We start from the raw sequence: 17,149 nt of genomic DNA, 5'->3' as shown, positions 1-17,149 counted from the left end.
TTATATGTAAATATTTATTAATCATTTTGACAATTATTAAAGGCTTTTATAACGGTATTTCTATTTTTTTTTTTTATCCATGCTGACATTACCTGTATGTTGCCTTGCGTAATGATGGATTCCTGTATAGGAAAATAGCTCTAGTTTATTTCACACATCTGCTTAAAGCAGTGGTGCATGTGATCTTCTGAAATGCTCTGTTGAATCATGACACTTGCAGGCACTTGTACATGGGCGCTGAAGACGAAGCTCTCTTTAGCAGAACTTATCGCAAGTCAAGGGTATGAGGTGTCTGAACTGGGGCCCTATTTATATTCTTATAAAGTACTGGACCCTGAAACAAATCAAATTCAGTCTAGAGAGTCTGTTCATCCATTTGGCTGCACTAAACACAATTAATTTTAGTTGTCAAAGATTAATGTTAATTTACCTCGCATACTACGACTCAATATCTCATGTCAAAATCTCACTACATTCCTCAACCTCTTGTCTGCGGAGATCCAGAGAGAAAAGTCACGTGGGAGTCTGCAGTCGTCATGTATGGTGATCTACTACAGGATAGACTCATCGTGTGATCGGGCAATAGTCCAGTACATGAGAGCGCGTGCCTTTTTATTGTTAAATCATTTGTAATAAAGTCACATTAACTGGATTTTAAGCTTTATTTTTTAAAAGCTTTTTCAAACTTAAAATTTCCCATTTACTTTTTATGTCAGATGGTCCAGCACCATCCTCAGGCAATTTTGTACATTTTTGTTGTAATTCTATTTTCTGGAAAAGGCTTAAAATAAAGGTTAAATCCAGGTCATGATCAACCAAAACACAGGGCACTGGTAAATAGTATTACATTGCAGGTTTCTGGCTTTTGTTCTCTTAGTCATCAGCTTGACTATAATCATATTACAAGCATAGCAATAGATGGCATACACCTGATCCAGCTATTTTAGTTTACAGTGAAGCAGAGCATAAACTGCCTGAACAAAAATATAAACACAACATGTAAGGTGTTGGTCCCATGTTTCATGAGCTGAAATAAAAGATCAATGTTCCATACGCATAAAAAATTTGGTTCACAAATTTGTTTACATCCCTGTTAATGAGCATTTCTCCTTTGCTAAAATAATCCATCCACCTGACAGGTGTGGCATATCAAGAAGCTGGTTAAACAGCATGATCATTACACAGGTGCACCTGGGGACAATAAAGGGCCACTCTAAAATGTGCAGTTTTGTCACACAAAACAAAGTCACAGATGTCTCAAGTTTTGAGGGTGTGCAATTGGCATGCTGATTGAAGGAATGTCCACCAGAGCTGTTGCCAGAAAATGGAATGTTAATTTCTCTACCAATGTCATTTTATAGAATTTGGCAGTACAACCAGCAGGCCTCACAATCGCAGACCACGTGCATTGGTGTTGTGTGGGTGAGGGTTTTACTGATGTCAACGTTGTGAACAGAGTGCCCCATCGTGGCGGTACGGTTATGGTATGGGCAGGCATAAGCTATGGACAACGAACACAATTGCATTTTATCAATGGCAATTTTAATGCACAGAGATACCGTGACGAGATCCTGAGGCCCATTGTCGAGCCATTCATCTGCCACCATCACCTCATGTTTCAGCATGATAATGCATGGCCCCATGTCGCAAGTATCTGTACACAATTCCTGGAAGCTGAAAATGTCAGTTCTTCCATGGCCTGCATACTCACCAAACATGTCACCCATTGAACATGTTTGGGATGCTCTGGATCGACACCATGTTCCAGTTCCCACCAATATCCAGCAACTTCGCAAAGCCTTTGAAGAGGAGCGAGACAACATTCCACAATGAACAGCCTGATCAACTCTATGCGAATGAGATGCCGCGCTGCATGAGGGAAATGGTAGCCTGGCAGGTAGGAGTGTTGGGCCGAAAGGTTGCTGGATCGAATCCCCGAGCTGACAAGGTAAAAATGTTGTTCTACCCCTGAGCAAGGCAGTTGACCAGTCATGGGAACAGTGGGTTTTCAGATAAAAAATTTAAAAAAGGTATCTGTGACCAACAAATGCAAATCTGTATTCCGAGTCATATGAAATCCATAGATTAGGGCCTTATTAATTTCAATTTCAATTGACTGATTTCCTTATATGAACTGTAACTCAGTAAAATCTTTGAAGTTGTTCCATGTTGCATTTATATTTGTGTTCAAAATAATTTTATGCTTTGTGGTTCTTTGTGGTTGAATGGATCTCAAAGTTTCACTGATGTGCCTTTCAAAATTCAGCATATTTGGACAGTTAATACACATTTCAACTTCATAAGTGTGCACAAAGAACTTAGACAACACAGGCTACATTAAATGTATTAAACAACTATTTATTCAGAGTGCAGGAAAACATTTCCACAGCTCCGTGACCATTCGGTTTTGCACAATGTCTCACTGTGTCATCTAGCAAAAGACTTGCAAAACAAATGTCATTTCCATCTTTTGTGTCACAAAAGACTCAGAATACAAATGCCTAGCTTGATCTGACAGTGATATGTATGAAATTACTTAGCCCCTTCAACTGTACATCACAAGAAAGACCACCCTCTTCCATCATTTCGTGCCCCCATAGCCCTTCCTTTACTCAACCCCTTGCATGGATGTTATTGGGCTGGTGCTGTTTGGTAAGGTGCTACAGAGTTCCTGGACACTCTTGATCTTCAACCCATTTCATAGACTTCACAGGAGTTGTATCAAAATGAAATGGGTAGGGTGAAATGGGAGTTTCTGTTTCCTTCTCATATACCGGTCAGATAGGTTAGAGTGCATTGTACGAGTACAGAAATGTAACTTGTCTTTCACTGAGTGGAAGAGGGGGACTCTGCTACATCATGACATGCTGGCCAGGTTAAACTCGAGCCATCTCACATCTTGTCTCATTGCCATGGCTGGTCATTCGGAAACACGTAAAAACAGCCTTTACAATATTCATATATACAAATGTGTATATACAGACAGACACACAAACACTTACAATCAGGAGAAACACTCATTGAAATCTTACAATTATAATAGTCCATGTCGTCACATTGGGCACAGTTCATGTTGCTCATCGCATTTAATTTATTTCAGCTGCAGATAACATCAAATACTCATTCTGACTTAAGTCAAAAAGGATCTGACAAACACTATATTGACTTATGCACCTGGGTCATGTTCAGTAGGCACAAAACGGAAGTAAACTGTACAAAACAGTGAAACAGGTACAATCTGAATTTGTCCAATAAACACTTGTTTTATTTTGCTATGTTGTGCCTTAATGAACGTGACTCTGTCATATTTTCCTTTGTAGCACTGTGCCCAGCTACAAACCCCCAAGGACAGGTTTTTAGTACATTTCATCCAGATCAAAAGGATCCTGTGTTGTGTTCCAGATCATTTTGATTTGTAGATTTAAATGTTCCACTAACTGTCCCCCAGAAAATACTGTGACATCATACAGTATTTACTCATGTGGCGAATTCTCCAGAGCACAACTGTACACAATACTGCTCACTCCAGCCTTCCCGTACACTACTCTCATGACTCTTTACAATAGTGTTAGTCTTAACATATATGACAAAGAACTCTCATAACGTGTCCACATTATTAGGCCTGTCTTATCTATGACTTCACAGTGCAATGGCAGTTTGTTAAGAGAATATACAAAGTTGTTATTGTACCCGTCTGTAGACCATCCTAAAGAATGTTCATAAATTATTTTCTTAAAATCTACAGACAAAAATTGAATCAGTTTAGTTGTAATCAGGACTATTCAAATACATTTTCCCAAAATCGTACTTGACGGTGATACATCGCTCTTTGGCCTGGGGAAAAAAAGTGTCTATAGCAATTTTTTTTTTTATTGTATCAGGTTATAATCCCATTCTCACCCTCCCTTAAAACCAAACAAGCTCTAATATTTGGGGAATAGCCTAAACCTGAAATTCCTTCGAAGGGTGATTTTTGTATTCCATTTTGTCTAAGTACAGTTGAAGTCGGAAGTTTCATTTTTCAACCACTCCACAAATTTCTTGTTAACAAACTATAGTTTTGGCAAGTCGGTTAGGACATATACTTTGTGCATGACACAAGTCATTTTTCCAACAATTGTTTACAGACAGATTATTTCACTTAACTCATTGCATCACAATTCCAGTGGGTCAGAAGTTTACATACACTAAGTTGACTGTGCCTTTAAACAGCTCGGAAAATTCCAGAAAAGGATGTCATGGCTTTAGAAGCTTCTGATAGGCTAATTGACATCATATGAGTCAATTGGAGGTGTACCTGTGGCTGCATTTCAAGGCCTTCAAGCTCAGTGCCTCTTTGCTTGACATCATGGGAAAATCAAAAGAAGAAATCAGCCAAGACCTCAGAATTTTTTGGGATGACCTCCACAAGTCTGGTTCATCCTTGGGAGAAATTTCCAAACGCCTGCAGGTACCACGTTATTCTGTACAAACAATAGTATGTAAGTATAAACACCATGGGACCACGCAGCCATCATAGCGCTCAGGAAGGGGACGCATTCTGTCTCCTAGAGATGAACGTACTTCAGTGCGAAAGAAATAAAAGCTGAAATAAATCCTTCTCTGTACTATTATTCTGACATTTCACATTAAAATAAAGTGGTGATTCTAACTGACCTGAGACAGGGAATTTTTACTAGGATTAAATATCCGGAATTGTGAAAAACTGAGTTTAAATGTATTTGGCTAAGGTGTATGTAAACTTCAGACTTCAACTGTATCTCTAGGTATTGTGGTACAGTAAAGTTACTTAGTGATCATTGTCATACTCCCCTAATTTACAATTAACTCAATCCAACCATTTCTCTCAACACTGATTCCAGTCTATACACCAGTCCCATCCCTAAAAAGTCAGCCCCCACGCTTCAACCCAGGTATCCACTGTGTGTGTGTGTGCATGTGGTGTATTTATGTACAAATGCAGAGAAAGGTCGAAAGATTGACTTCGCTTCACTCACCCTCACGTTTGGGTATCATCCACCACCACAGAGTGGTGTCTCAGTGTACTCTCCCAATCCAAATGAATCTCGTAAATCATTTGGGGGGGGGGGGCTAATACACAAATATTTGACACGTTTGTTTGCTGCATTAGATATCGCTTGCTAAGAGTAAACTGACAGTCATCCCACCACCACCCATCTATAGTCTAAAGTCTCCCAGTCTCTACTGAGCCAGAAAGTCGGTAGTTCCTGATGCTTTGATGTGTGTGTAATATATATATACATACACACACACACACACTCCCCCATCCCTACACCTCTCCTTTTCCACCTTCTATCCATCTTCTCCCTCACACAGTCAGCAGCCAGAAGAACAAGAAGATGGCCACGAACAGGAAGAGAGAGTCCTGCCAGTTGTTGCCGTTGTCAGGGTCGCCTTGGTGATCGGCTGCGTATGCGTCTTGGGGGGGGGGGGGGAGAACAGTGATAACATTGCAATGATCAGCCAATAGCCATTGTGTCAAGGAATACATTATGGTTGTGTGGGTGTCTGTTTGTGTGTACCTGCTCTGTGGAAGGGGTCATTGGTGTTGAAGACTGTGGTGAAGAAGCCGAATGGGAATGCACCGATCCCAAAGGACATGTGGAAGCCAGTGTCCCCAAACCCCTGGAAGGGCTGCAAGAAGAGGAAAGAGCAGAATAGTGGTCACTCATTACAAATAGAGTGAACACACAAAGAACCATGCAATAAATGTCATATTAAACTCATTCTAATGTAAGTGATGAAGAGGAGGCCTCACCCCTCTGCTCTCTGGCTCCGTTCTCTGTCCCTGAGGCCGAGGTGGGGTTTTCAACCTGGAGGACGAAACACCAGTTAACCAATGCAGTTTCTCAATGTCACATGTGTACAACCATGCACGCTCAAACACACACACACAGTGTACCTGGGGTCCTCTTGGCTGGAGCTCCCTCTGCCGTAGAGGGGGATGACTTTCTCTCTGCTGATGCCCGCTTTACACACAGGACACTGCTGTTGGCTGGGCCGTGTCTCCAACCACTGCACGACAGAGAAGGGGAGGGAAAGAGAGACAGAAGCCATACTTTACTGTCTGTTCAATACGGTCAGTCTATTGGCATGCACTGACTTACTACAATGTGCAACACACAAGGTAGATCTATGGGATATAGTGTGTTGTGTAAAAGGACTAATCAATATACTGTAGTAGAATGATTTATTCAAATTTAAAAAAGGGGCAAAATAATTCCAAATTATACTTTGCACTTTCTGTGTGTCATCAATATAAGAGAGTTTTAAGCAGTAGAGCAAGTACGACAGCTGGGTACACAAGGCACTAGCGTTGACACTCTATCAACAGAGTTAGCTCAGTAACTAATGAAAGAAAAACATTGACTTGTTCTCAGACAATAAAGGAGAAGGATACGCAACATGATGCATGTACAGCTTGTGCTATAATCTACAGCACCTTGAGGACAAAAGGGGGTTGACAGTAAACACTGGTGTAATGAATGTGACTTTAAGAACATTATCAACAAGCTGCACTAAATCAGCTGACTGACCAAGGTTGGTCTCAGGTCATGTGACAGTGATTGAGGGCTGGTTTCAACCAGTAGGAAAGGTGTAGCTAATATTTACCCGTACTGTGAAACTAAAGATAACACCTTTAAAATGGAATACTTACTTGATGAAGGCAGGGCCAGCTGTGAAAGAGAGAAGGAAAAAATGGTTAAAGTGGGTATTATGGCATCACCTAGAAACCTGGTGACATTTGGAGGAACCTCCTAATGGCCTACTTAATTGAGTCTGAATTGACACACAGGGTGATTCTCAATTGCATACTCCTCGCTTCCTCTCTCCTCGTCTCATTTTCAAAACACAATGGATGAGAAAGTCAGAGGTCGCTCTCCTCTGACCTTCTCCTCCAATTGGCTTTGAGGCGAGAAGAGACGAGGAGTATGCAATTGAGATTCTCCCATAGGCCTAGTTAGTGGGCTAGATTTTGGAATCCATATTCGCCTTGTTTTCCCGGTAGGCCCCCACCTACAGGGTGCATCTGGTTACCCTGTTCTGACCTTAACCATGCGAGTGATTCAAATTATCCCGGCTCCCCATCGTTAGTTTTAATTAGCTCCATCTGTCATCGCTCGTTAGCACCATCGCGCCTCGTTGCTGGCCAGATTGCTGCATTGTGGGACAGCAGGATGGTAGATGTAACATAGCGCGGCATTGTTGGTTCCAAAAACCATGGTTACAAAGAGGACTATCGTGAATGTGACAACGATAGAAATAGAAGGAAGAGAACATCCAAAGCCCCTAAGACAATGGTGAAATGGAGCTGCCCCTTCTCGTTGTCTATGGTGACAACACATGGGCTAAAAGCGTGCCATACATTTGCAATCTGAAACTGGTTTGTGGCTCTATGGAGCATAAACAGCATTTGTAGAGCTGGGCAGTGACCATGGTTCTGGGAGGGTTTTAAGAGTTTTGTCAGGTGAAGAGCTTATTTAGGCACCAGTGGAAAGAAAGCAGCGACTGCACATTAGATCTGTGGGAGACAGGTGAAGTGTGTACTCTAGTCTAGCTACCTGTGCTAAGTAGGCTAAATTAGATGGAAATGAGACATTAGTTGTCAGGGAAATCTAGCCTAATGCAGTCTCAGATACCCACTGATGTTTTACATCAAATGATTAGTCATCGTCAGTCCACTGCAATATTTTAGCGCATGGAGAAGACTGGAGGTTCGACAATGAAATGAGCCCTCTATTGAGAAGTGTCAAACATCAAAATATATATTTCCATTCTTCAGTACAGCCTAACCGGTTCAAACACCAGCCTGTCAGGATTTCAAGTTTTAGGGCTGTGTAACATTTTATTATATCCTCCAATTTTAGAAAAACACTGTCCTGGTCAAATTCTGAAAATTTACACAGAGTCTAGGGGAGCTTAGTATTAACCAACAGAATGTTTACACCAGGAAGAGAGGACTTGCCTTCCCATAATAAAGGACAATAGAGAAGAAATCTCAAGATTAGTGACATTCCCATCTCCTACCTTTCATTTGAAATGTGGATATGGTCAGCAAAAACACATTTCTGTAAGCATTCGACGAAGCATCGACGAAGAAGAGGAAATGAGCCTCTTCAGACTACCGAGATGCTCCTGTCGTCAAATGAGTGTCTGCTCTGCAGAAAATGTGACCACTCTTACTCTCCACAGGTCTCTCCAGCTACATTGTTACATTCAAATATAGGCTTTGGCTCTAGGGAAGGAGACTTCCTCCTTATCTCCCACGTGGGGGCTCAATATCAGCTATTGGAAGCTTAAGCCTTTCACCCTCAACGGGGATAGGGGTATTCAAGTGGACTTACTTTAGTATAAGTGAGACATGAATCTCCAAATAATTTCTCACTAAACGATACCATTTTCTAAAGGAAATCGAGATTAACACTATTCCTCTTTGCATGAATAATGTACATGAAATAGCTAGTTCAATTTTTTTAAATAAAAAATAAATCTATTTTTCATTGAGAACAGTTCAGGAATGTGTGTTCCATCAAGTCTCATTGCTCATCAACTGTTGATTTTATTTTTATTTCACCTTTATTTAACCAGGTAGGCTAGTTGAGAACAAGCAAGTTCTCATTTGCAACTGCGACCTGGCCAAGCTAAAGCAAAGCAGTTCGACACACAACAACAGAGTTACACATGGAATAAACAAACATACAATCAATAATACAGTAGAAAAGTCTATATACAGTATGTGCAAATGAGGTAGTATAAGGAAGGTAAGGCAAATAGGCCATGGTGGCAAAGTAATTACAATATAGAAAGTCAACACTGGAATGGTAGAATGTGCAGAAGATGAATGTGCAATTAGAGATACTGGGGTGCAAGGGTGCAAAGGAGCAAGATAAATAAATAAAGTATGGGGATGAGGTAGATTGGATGGGCTATTTACAGATGGGCTATGTACAGGTGCAGTGATCTGTGAGCTGCTCTGACAGCTGGTGCTTAAAGCTAGTGAGGGAGGTAAGAGTCTCCAGTTTTATTGATTTTTGCAGTTCGTACCAGTCATTGGCAGCAGGGAACTGGAAGGAGAGGCGGCCAAAGGAAGAATTGGCTTTGGAGGTGACCAGTGAGATACACCTGCTGGAGCGCGTGCTACGTACGGGTGGGTGCTGCTATGGTGACCAGTGAGCTGAGATAAGGTGGGGCTTTACCTAGCAGAGACTTGTAGATGACCTGGAGCCAGTGGGTTTGGCGACGAGTATGAAGCGAGGGCCAGCCAACGAGAGCTTACAGGTCACAGTGGTGGGTAGTATATGGGGCTTTGGTGACAAAACGGATGGCACTGTGATAGACTGCATCCAATTTGTTGAGTAGTGTTGGAGGCTATTTTGTAAACGACACACTGTACTGGAGAGAGTCTTTTATGTCGTGGACACTGTGGGTCTATTCTTACCCCTTTATAGTGACAGTACCTCTGACACCAATTCCACACACTCGCCCCTAATCTGAAATGAAACCCGTAGACGTGACTACTGAATAAGGCATGAATAAGTCAGTGAGACCAACTACATGCATGTTTACAATACAAACAATGCAACCTTAAGCCAACAACTTTGCAGAACCTTGAAGGTCAATGCCTGCTTTTTGTAATACATGATTCACATGTCAATGTTGGCTAGTATCTAAGCTGGTGACGATGTGTGCTTGGTAGAATCAATTATTGTTTAGTGGATGAGTGAGGTTCACCAAAGTTACCCATTGCCTATAGCAGAGTGTGTAATAGTTATTAACCCAATGCAGAGGCTCAACCTCAACCACTGACTGAGCTCCATGCAGCGAGCAGGTGTGCGCAAGCGAGGCATTCACTGTCACATTGCAAACGTCAGATCATACATTGTTGCTGTAGCTTGCACACAGGTGCAACTGAAAAGGGGACATGACTCAAGTTCCACAATAATGATTTTGGCAAGATGCTGATAGCTAGCCAACTAGGTTGCGTCCAGAATAGCCCAATAATGGCATAAAAAGAGCCTTAGTCCAAGGACCTTACATGTTGTGTTTAAAGGCGAATTGGTAGGATGGGTACCAGTCTCTTTAGCTAATCCACTCACTGTACTCCATGTTATGTGACAATGACAAGGAGTGGCACGTTAGCTAAAAATATTGGTATTCAGACTAGCGAATTGGCTCTGGAAGCCAAAACAGCCAAATACGATCGATTCTAAATTGCGGTACGGTTCTAGAACCATAAATCCCTTTACTTTCATATGACATCAAAAAGATTTCACAAATGCAAAACACACAGTTGCAGCTGACAGTATTTTCAGTGACAACACGTTTGTGGCTTTCATTTTTTGAGTTAACACGGTGTTCAGAGACGCAGATCGCTAATTAGCACAGGTAGTCAGTCCACTGTCTTCCGTATGTTTTCCATAAACAAGCGCTGTAACATGACAATATGGCCGCGTGGGAACCCTATAAAAGGAGTGTATCAATTGAACCTTTTTATTATTATTTGTCGCTGATATGAATGATAAGGTCATTATGCTTCCAATACCGTAAGGCAAGCGATTCGTGTTAATGTTCAGACCGAGCGTCTGGGCTCTTAAAAACAAAACTAACCCATACAGAATAAGCCTTCGCCCAATGACTCTTCAATCAATCAAACACATTCATTTATAAAGCCCTTTTTACGTCAGCCTATGTCAAAGTGCTATACAGAATCCCAGTCTAAAACCTCAAACAGCAAGCAATGCAGATGTAGAAGCACGATTGAACTGTGTAATGGAACTGAAAGTCATGATCGAGGGCTACGACCACCGCAACGTAGCCAACTAAAGCCAGGTAGCGAGATCGTATAACAATCTAACTTACCTAGCTAAATTGAGTTAATGTTGATAAAATGTGTGAATCAATGTTGTAAAGTTGAGGTGAGGAGCATATCAGTCAAATGCACTTTATTTCGATGGGTTGGCTAATGTATGACACTCAGCCAACCAACACTCATCCATGATTAACGTTATCTAGTAGATCATCTACTAACTAGACTTCAAGTTAGCCATCTTGCTTGTTAACTATATACACAAACATTGTGCATGCATTTGTCATCGACGTATGGGTGTGATCCGACAAACAACCCGCTTGTTATTGCATAGAAGTAAGCTAACGGAAATGTGTTAAAAGGTAAACAAGGCAATGCCCGCTGGTTATGTATGTAAGTAAGCTGTTAGAATGCAACAACATTCCCTATTACTCGCGATTGATCGAAAGTATACCACGGCTCGTACCAGAACAAGTGCCCGCACAAGCTGATGACAGCGTCCCTTGCTGTGTCCAAACAAATGTTGCATTCGAATGTTGACCGATCTGGCTCGGATTCTCCCTCTCCGCCGCTTCCTCCCGGGCCATCGCGCTCGTTGCTGCTCTCACCAGCCGGGAACTCTCCTCTGCTTGCGGGCCTGTCATGACTCGAGGACCAGGGATCCGCGGCCGCCATAATTGTTTACTGACAAAGTAATAACTCGGGCAGACGAGAGCTAGCTTCGAGGTTTCACTTTACATGTGTACCACCCCTTCCGTTTCCGTAAAAAAAGAAGAAACAACTGGGAGGAGTTTAAAAAGCACAGCGTTTCTAAACCGCGAGACTTCCGGGAACACTTGCGAAACAGACCATGCTGGGGTTTGAGAAGTCAATGAGCGAAGTGAAAGATTATTCCTTAGTTGTTAATTTTCTCGAAATCTAAAGGCACAACTTAGATTCGAGCCAATGTCTTAAGACGTTGACCTGTTATTACTCAGAACTCGTGAAAGTGACAAACTGACACGTTTTCATTTTCGTTCCTGTTCTGCACGAGATTAGCTAACAGATGTCGCAATGACATCGCCTACAAGTGTGATCGGGGATTTTCTATTGGAGAAGCAGTTGCTGCCTATCTGCATACTGTATGAAGCTCAAGCACTACACTACTATATTAATATTCTAAAAGAGGAACAGGAGATCAAGCAGTAGAACCTTTGAGGTGTCGAAACGCTCACCCCTGCCAGAATACCCAATTTCGCGTGAACGCGCACGCACTCAAGTCTTCATTGCTGCTACTTGCTTGACCGCGCACGCACTCAAGTCTTCATTGCTGCGACTTGCTTGCTAGTTGAGATTTCTGTTCACGTTCGGCTGCGTTTCATTTGATTTTCATGTCGGTTTGATAGCGGGGAGGCACTACTAATGTCTGCAGTTTTCGGTTTGGCTATTTGTTTCAAGTGTATAAGTCTATAAATAAATCTCTGCCAAAATTCGTAATTGCTCCCATGTCTTATTCGACTAGTAGTTGTTCTGAAATGTTTGCTTGCCTATATTTTACTCCCTCTTAATATAACACGTACATTAATTATTAATTTTGGTTGCCTATCCTGTTTGTTCAATAGAAAGTATTTGACTCTGATGTGTCACAGAAAGTATTTGACTAGCCACAAAATTAAGGAAATTAGAAGTGGGGAGGACATAAAGAGGGCGTAAAATGTAGGCAAGCAATAAACATTTCAGTGGTGTGGGGGCTGTGCTTTGGCAAAGTGGGTGGGGTTATATCCTTCCTGTTTGGCCCTGTCCGGGGGTATCATCGGATGGGGCCACAGTGTCTCCTGACCCCTCCTGTCTCAGCCTCCAGTATTTATGCTGTAGTAGTTTATATGTCGGGTGGCTAGGGTCAGTCTGTTATATCTGGAGTATTTCTCTTGTCTTATCCGGTGTCCTGTGTGAATTTAAGTATGCTCTCTTTTATTCTCTCGTTCTCTCTCTCGGAGGACCTGAGCCCAAGGACCATGCCTCAGGACTACCTGGCCTGATGACTCCTTGCTGTCCCCAGTCCACCTGGCCGTGCTGCTGCTACAATTTCAACTGTTCTGCCTGTGGCTATGGAATCCTGACCTGTCCCAGACCTGCTGTTTTCAACTCTCTAGAGACAGCAGGAGCGGTAGAGATACTCTGAATGATCGGCTATGAAAAGCCAACTGACATTTACTCCTGAGGTGCTGACCTGTTGCACCCTCGACAACCACTGTGATTATTATTATTTGACCCTGCTGGTCATCTATGAACATTTGAACATCTTGGTTCTGTTATAATCTCCACCCGGCACAGCCAGAAGAGGACTGGCCACCCCTCATAGCCTGGTTCCTCTCTAGGTTTCTTCTTAGGTTCTGGCCTTTCTAGGGAGTTTTTCCTAGCCAACGTCCTACACCTGCATTGCTTGCTGTTTGGGGTTTTTGGCTGGGTTTCTGTACAGCACTTTGACATCAGCTGATGTTTATTTTATTTTTATTTTACCTTTATTTAACTAGGCAAGTCAGTTAAGAACAAATTCTTATTTTCAATGACGGCCTAGGAACAGTGGGTTAACTGCCTTGTTCAGGGGCAGAACTGCAGATTTTTACCTTGTCAGCGAGGGGATTCGATCTTGCAACCTTTCGGTTACTAGTCCAATGCTCTAACCACTAGGCTAACTGCCTAAATTTGATTGGATCTTTTTTCAGAACAACTACTAGTCAAATAAGACATGGGAGAGATGACGAATTTTGTCAACGAGATTTATTTATAGACTAATACACTTGAAACAAATAGCTAAACTGAAAACTGCAGACATTACTATTGCCTCCCCCACGATCAAACCAACATAAAAAATAAAATGAAACGCAGCCTAATGTGATCAGAAATCTCAACTAGCAAGCAAGTCGCATCTGGCAGGGGGGAGCTTTTCGGTACAACACCGGTACTCAGCTCCGGTGAGCTCGTGCCCAAGTCAAGCACTGGTCCAATGAATGAATATAATGATGATCAATCAAATATATTTATAAAGCCCTTTTAACATCAGCAGTTGTCACAAAGTGATTAAAGGCCTACAGAAACCCAGCCTAAACCCCCAATGGAAATGACTACTTTGGTACTTTCATTCATACCATGGTATAGTCTTAGTCATGGAAATGTACCATGGTTTTAACTTTGAAGTATGATGGTACTGCCATGTACCTAAATAATACCACGATATTGCCGAATTTTTACCATGGTATAAATGTGGATCATGGAAATACCATGGTTTTAACCTGCATTATACATTCTACCACAGTAACGCACAATTATGCTAAATAGTACCAAAAATTATATGGTACCATCTTTATTAATTGTGCGTTACCGTTACAATGGCACTATAATGCATTAAATAAATAAACCCCCCAAGGTCAAGAGGTTGGTTGGTATTATATTGATAAATGTATATACCAGTATGGACAAGTTTCTGATAATGTCAGAGGCAGGCTACTATTTTTTGTCCTAGTTTGTCTGTAACATCAAAGAAAAAAGGAAATAGTTGCTGTGAAAAAGGGGGAATACTTTCTGCATTAAGAGTACAGTTTTTTGCTCATGTTTGGGTTCCCTGTGTTGCCAACCTGAAATGTGGGAGAACGTGAGATACAGTGCATTTGGAAAGTATTCAGACCCCTTCACTTTTTCCACATTTTGTTACGTTAGACCTCTCAACCTCAAGTCACTCCAGAGATGGTCGTCCAGGCTCTGGCTGGACCACTCAAGGACATTCAGAGACTTGTCCCGAAGCCACTCTTACATTAACTTGGCTGTGTGCTTAGGGTCGTTGTCCTGTTGGAAGGTGAAAGGGAAGGGAAAGGGGGATACCTAGTCAGTTGTACAACTGAATGCATTCAACTGAAATGTGTCTTCCGCATTTAACCCAACCCCTCTGAATCAGAGAGGTGCGGGGGGCTGCCTTAATCGACATCCACGTCATCGGCGTGTGGTGGAATATTCTATTGAAGTGAGTGAGACTTTGTCATTTCTTCAAACAATCATCTTTATTCAATATCGATTAATTATTGCAATAATTAAGACCAGCAGCCTACCCTTTACAGACCATGCTGTTCCTTATATAGCTGATGCCAAGATTGCTCAGTCATAGCTGGTTCAAACACCTCCCATATAGATTGGGGGGCTCCAGAAGCCACTTTGGGTTTATCCTGTGGTCATCTGCCTCTGGTGTTATTTCCCAGACGCAAGGATGAGAACAAACAATGAAATATTTGTTCTATTCCTTCAGGCGACTATCTCTATCTCGAGTCCCACACACAATGCCGCCCCAATCAAACCGGAGACATGTCTCACATGCACCACTAATCACAGAATGGAATGTGGCTGTTTGGTTTTTGTCACCAAGCCATCTCTTAAACAGTTGCCAGACCACGCTTCAAAGACTCCTCTCAGTTCAATCAGAAGTAAAAGAGAGAGTTCTAAGAACCATACTCTATTGCATAAGATAACCATTCGGTGCATAAACATATGCTCAAACCCTACACCCCAACCCAAGCACTCCATTCTGCCACCCCTGGTCTCTTGGCCCTCCCCCACCCTACAGGAGGGTAGCTCCCGCTCAGCCTAGTCCAAGCTCTTTGTCCTGGCACCCAAATGGTGGAACCAGCTTCACCCTGAAGCTAAGACAGCAGAGTCCCTGCCCATCTTCCAAAAACATCTGAAACCCTACTTCTTCAAAGAGTACCTTAAATAATTCCACCTTTACGAGCTCTGACTTTGGTGATAGTTACTTTATTGAGGAAAAATGCACTTACTATGACTGATATGTGGTTATCCCACCTGTTATCTATGTTAGAAATGTGGATCAAATGTAGGCCTATGTAATTAGATTGTAAGGATAAAGATGTATTTAGGCTCTAAATAGTCATCCACCCAAAACAGTAAACATAATAACCAATGATAGGTGGCGACATCAACCATTTAATGTGCATGTAGTGCCTTTTGCTTCCAAAAAAACAGAAGAAGGTTGTCTCTCCCACAAGCTTTGGTTCCGACTTCAAGTTGCAGTTGGTGAGCAACTGCAGAAATGTTCAGTCGACTGCAGTCGAAAGTTCATGACCTTTGATCACATGGTTGTTGTAAAGGTCATGCATTCAACATGTAGTCGCAAGTCAGGCAATTCTTATACCCATAATGCAACACACTTTGAAATGTAACTTCTTGACAAAAGTGATCCGCTCGAATGCACCTACTGTGTCCCGGTGTTGTTGCAGTTCATGCTTGTTTCAAGGTGACATCTAGGTGGTTATCAGAAGCTAGGTTTCCATCCAATTGGCGACAGATTTTCATGCGAATATTCTAAAATCCGCTAATTTTCCCACCAGTGGTGTGTTTCTACCAAACTGACTTGATTCTGATCAAATCAAATCAAATTGTATTTGTCACATGCGCCGAATACAACGTAGACCTTACAGTGAAATGCTTACTTGCAAGCCGTTAACCAACACAAATAAGAAATAAAAGTAACAAATAATTAAAGAGCAGCAGTAAAATAACAATAGCAAGGCTATATACAGGGGGTACCGATACAGAGTCAATGTGCGGGGGCACCGGTTAGTCGAGGTAATTGAGGTAAAATATACATGTGGGTCGAGTTAGTCTTATGGCTTGGGGGTAGAAGCGGTTTAGAAGCCTCTTGGACGTAGACTTGGCGCTCCGGTACCACTTGCCGTGCAGTAGCAGAGAAAACAGTCTATGACTAGGGTGGCTGGAGTCTATGAAAATTTTTAGGGCCTTCCTCTGACACCGCCTGGTATAGAGGTCCTGGATGGCAGGAAGTTTGGCTCCAGTGATGTACTGGGCCGTACACACTACCCTCTGTAGTGCCTTGCGGTCAGAGGCTGAGCAGTTGCCATACCAGGCAGTGATGCAACCTGTCAGGATGCTCTCAATGGTGCAGCTGTAGAACCTTTTATGGATCTGAGGACCCATGCCAAATCTTTTCAGTCTCCTGAGGCGGAATAGGTTTTGTTGTGCTCTCTTCACGACTGTCTTGGTGTGCTTGGACCATGTTAGTTTGTTGGTGATGTGGACATCAAGGAACTTGAAGCTCTCAACCTGCTCCACTACTGCCCTGTCGATAACAATGGGGCGTGCTCGGTCCTCCTTTTCCTGTAGTCCACAATCATCTCCTTTGTCTTGATCAAGTTGAGGGAGAGTCCTGGCACCACACGGCCAGGTCTCTGACCTCCTCCCTATAGGCTGTCTCGTCGTTGTCGGTGATCAGGCCTACCACTGTTGTGTCGTCTGCAAACGTCAATGATGGTGTTGGAG

General features: G+C 42.4%; 1 protein-coding gene across 1 annotated transcript; it reads right to left on the bottom strand.

Moving 5' to 3' along the window:
• Window positions 1-4,665: 4,665 nt before the first annotated feature.
• LOC120027464 (E3 ubiquitin-protein ligase RNF5-like) lies at window positions 4,666-11,613 on the bottom strand. The gene is made up of 6 exons (XM_038972408.1): window positions 11,295-11,613; window positions 6,680-6,698; window positions 5,924-6,036; window positions 5,780-5,834; window positions 5,544-5,655; window positions 4,666-5,439 (listed from the first exon to the last, which is right to left on the bottom strand). Exons 1-6 carry the CDS (start codon window positions 11,501-11,503, stop codon window positions 5,330-5,332), a joined length of 618 nt encoding a protein of 205 aa, XP_038828336.1. The 5' UTR covers window positions 11,504-11,613; the 3' UTR covers window positions 4,666-5,329.
• Between the last annotated feature and the right edge of the window lie 5,536 nt (window positions 11,614-17,149).

The sequence above is a fragment of the Salvelinus namaycush genome, chromosome 32 (genome assembly GCF_016432855.1).
Source record: "Salvelinus namaycush isolate Seneca chromosome 32, SaNama_1.0, whole genome shotgun sequence".
NCBI classification, from domain to species: Eukaryota; Metazoa; Chordata; class Actinopteri; order Salmoniformes; family Salmonidae; genus Salvelinus; species Salvelinus namaycush.
This window is presented reverse-complemented; position numbering and strand designations above follow the sequence as displayed.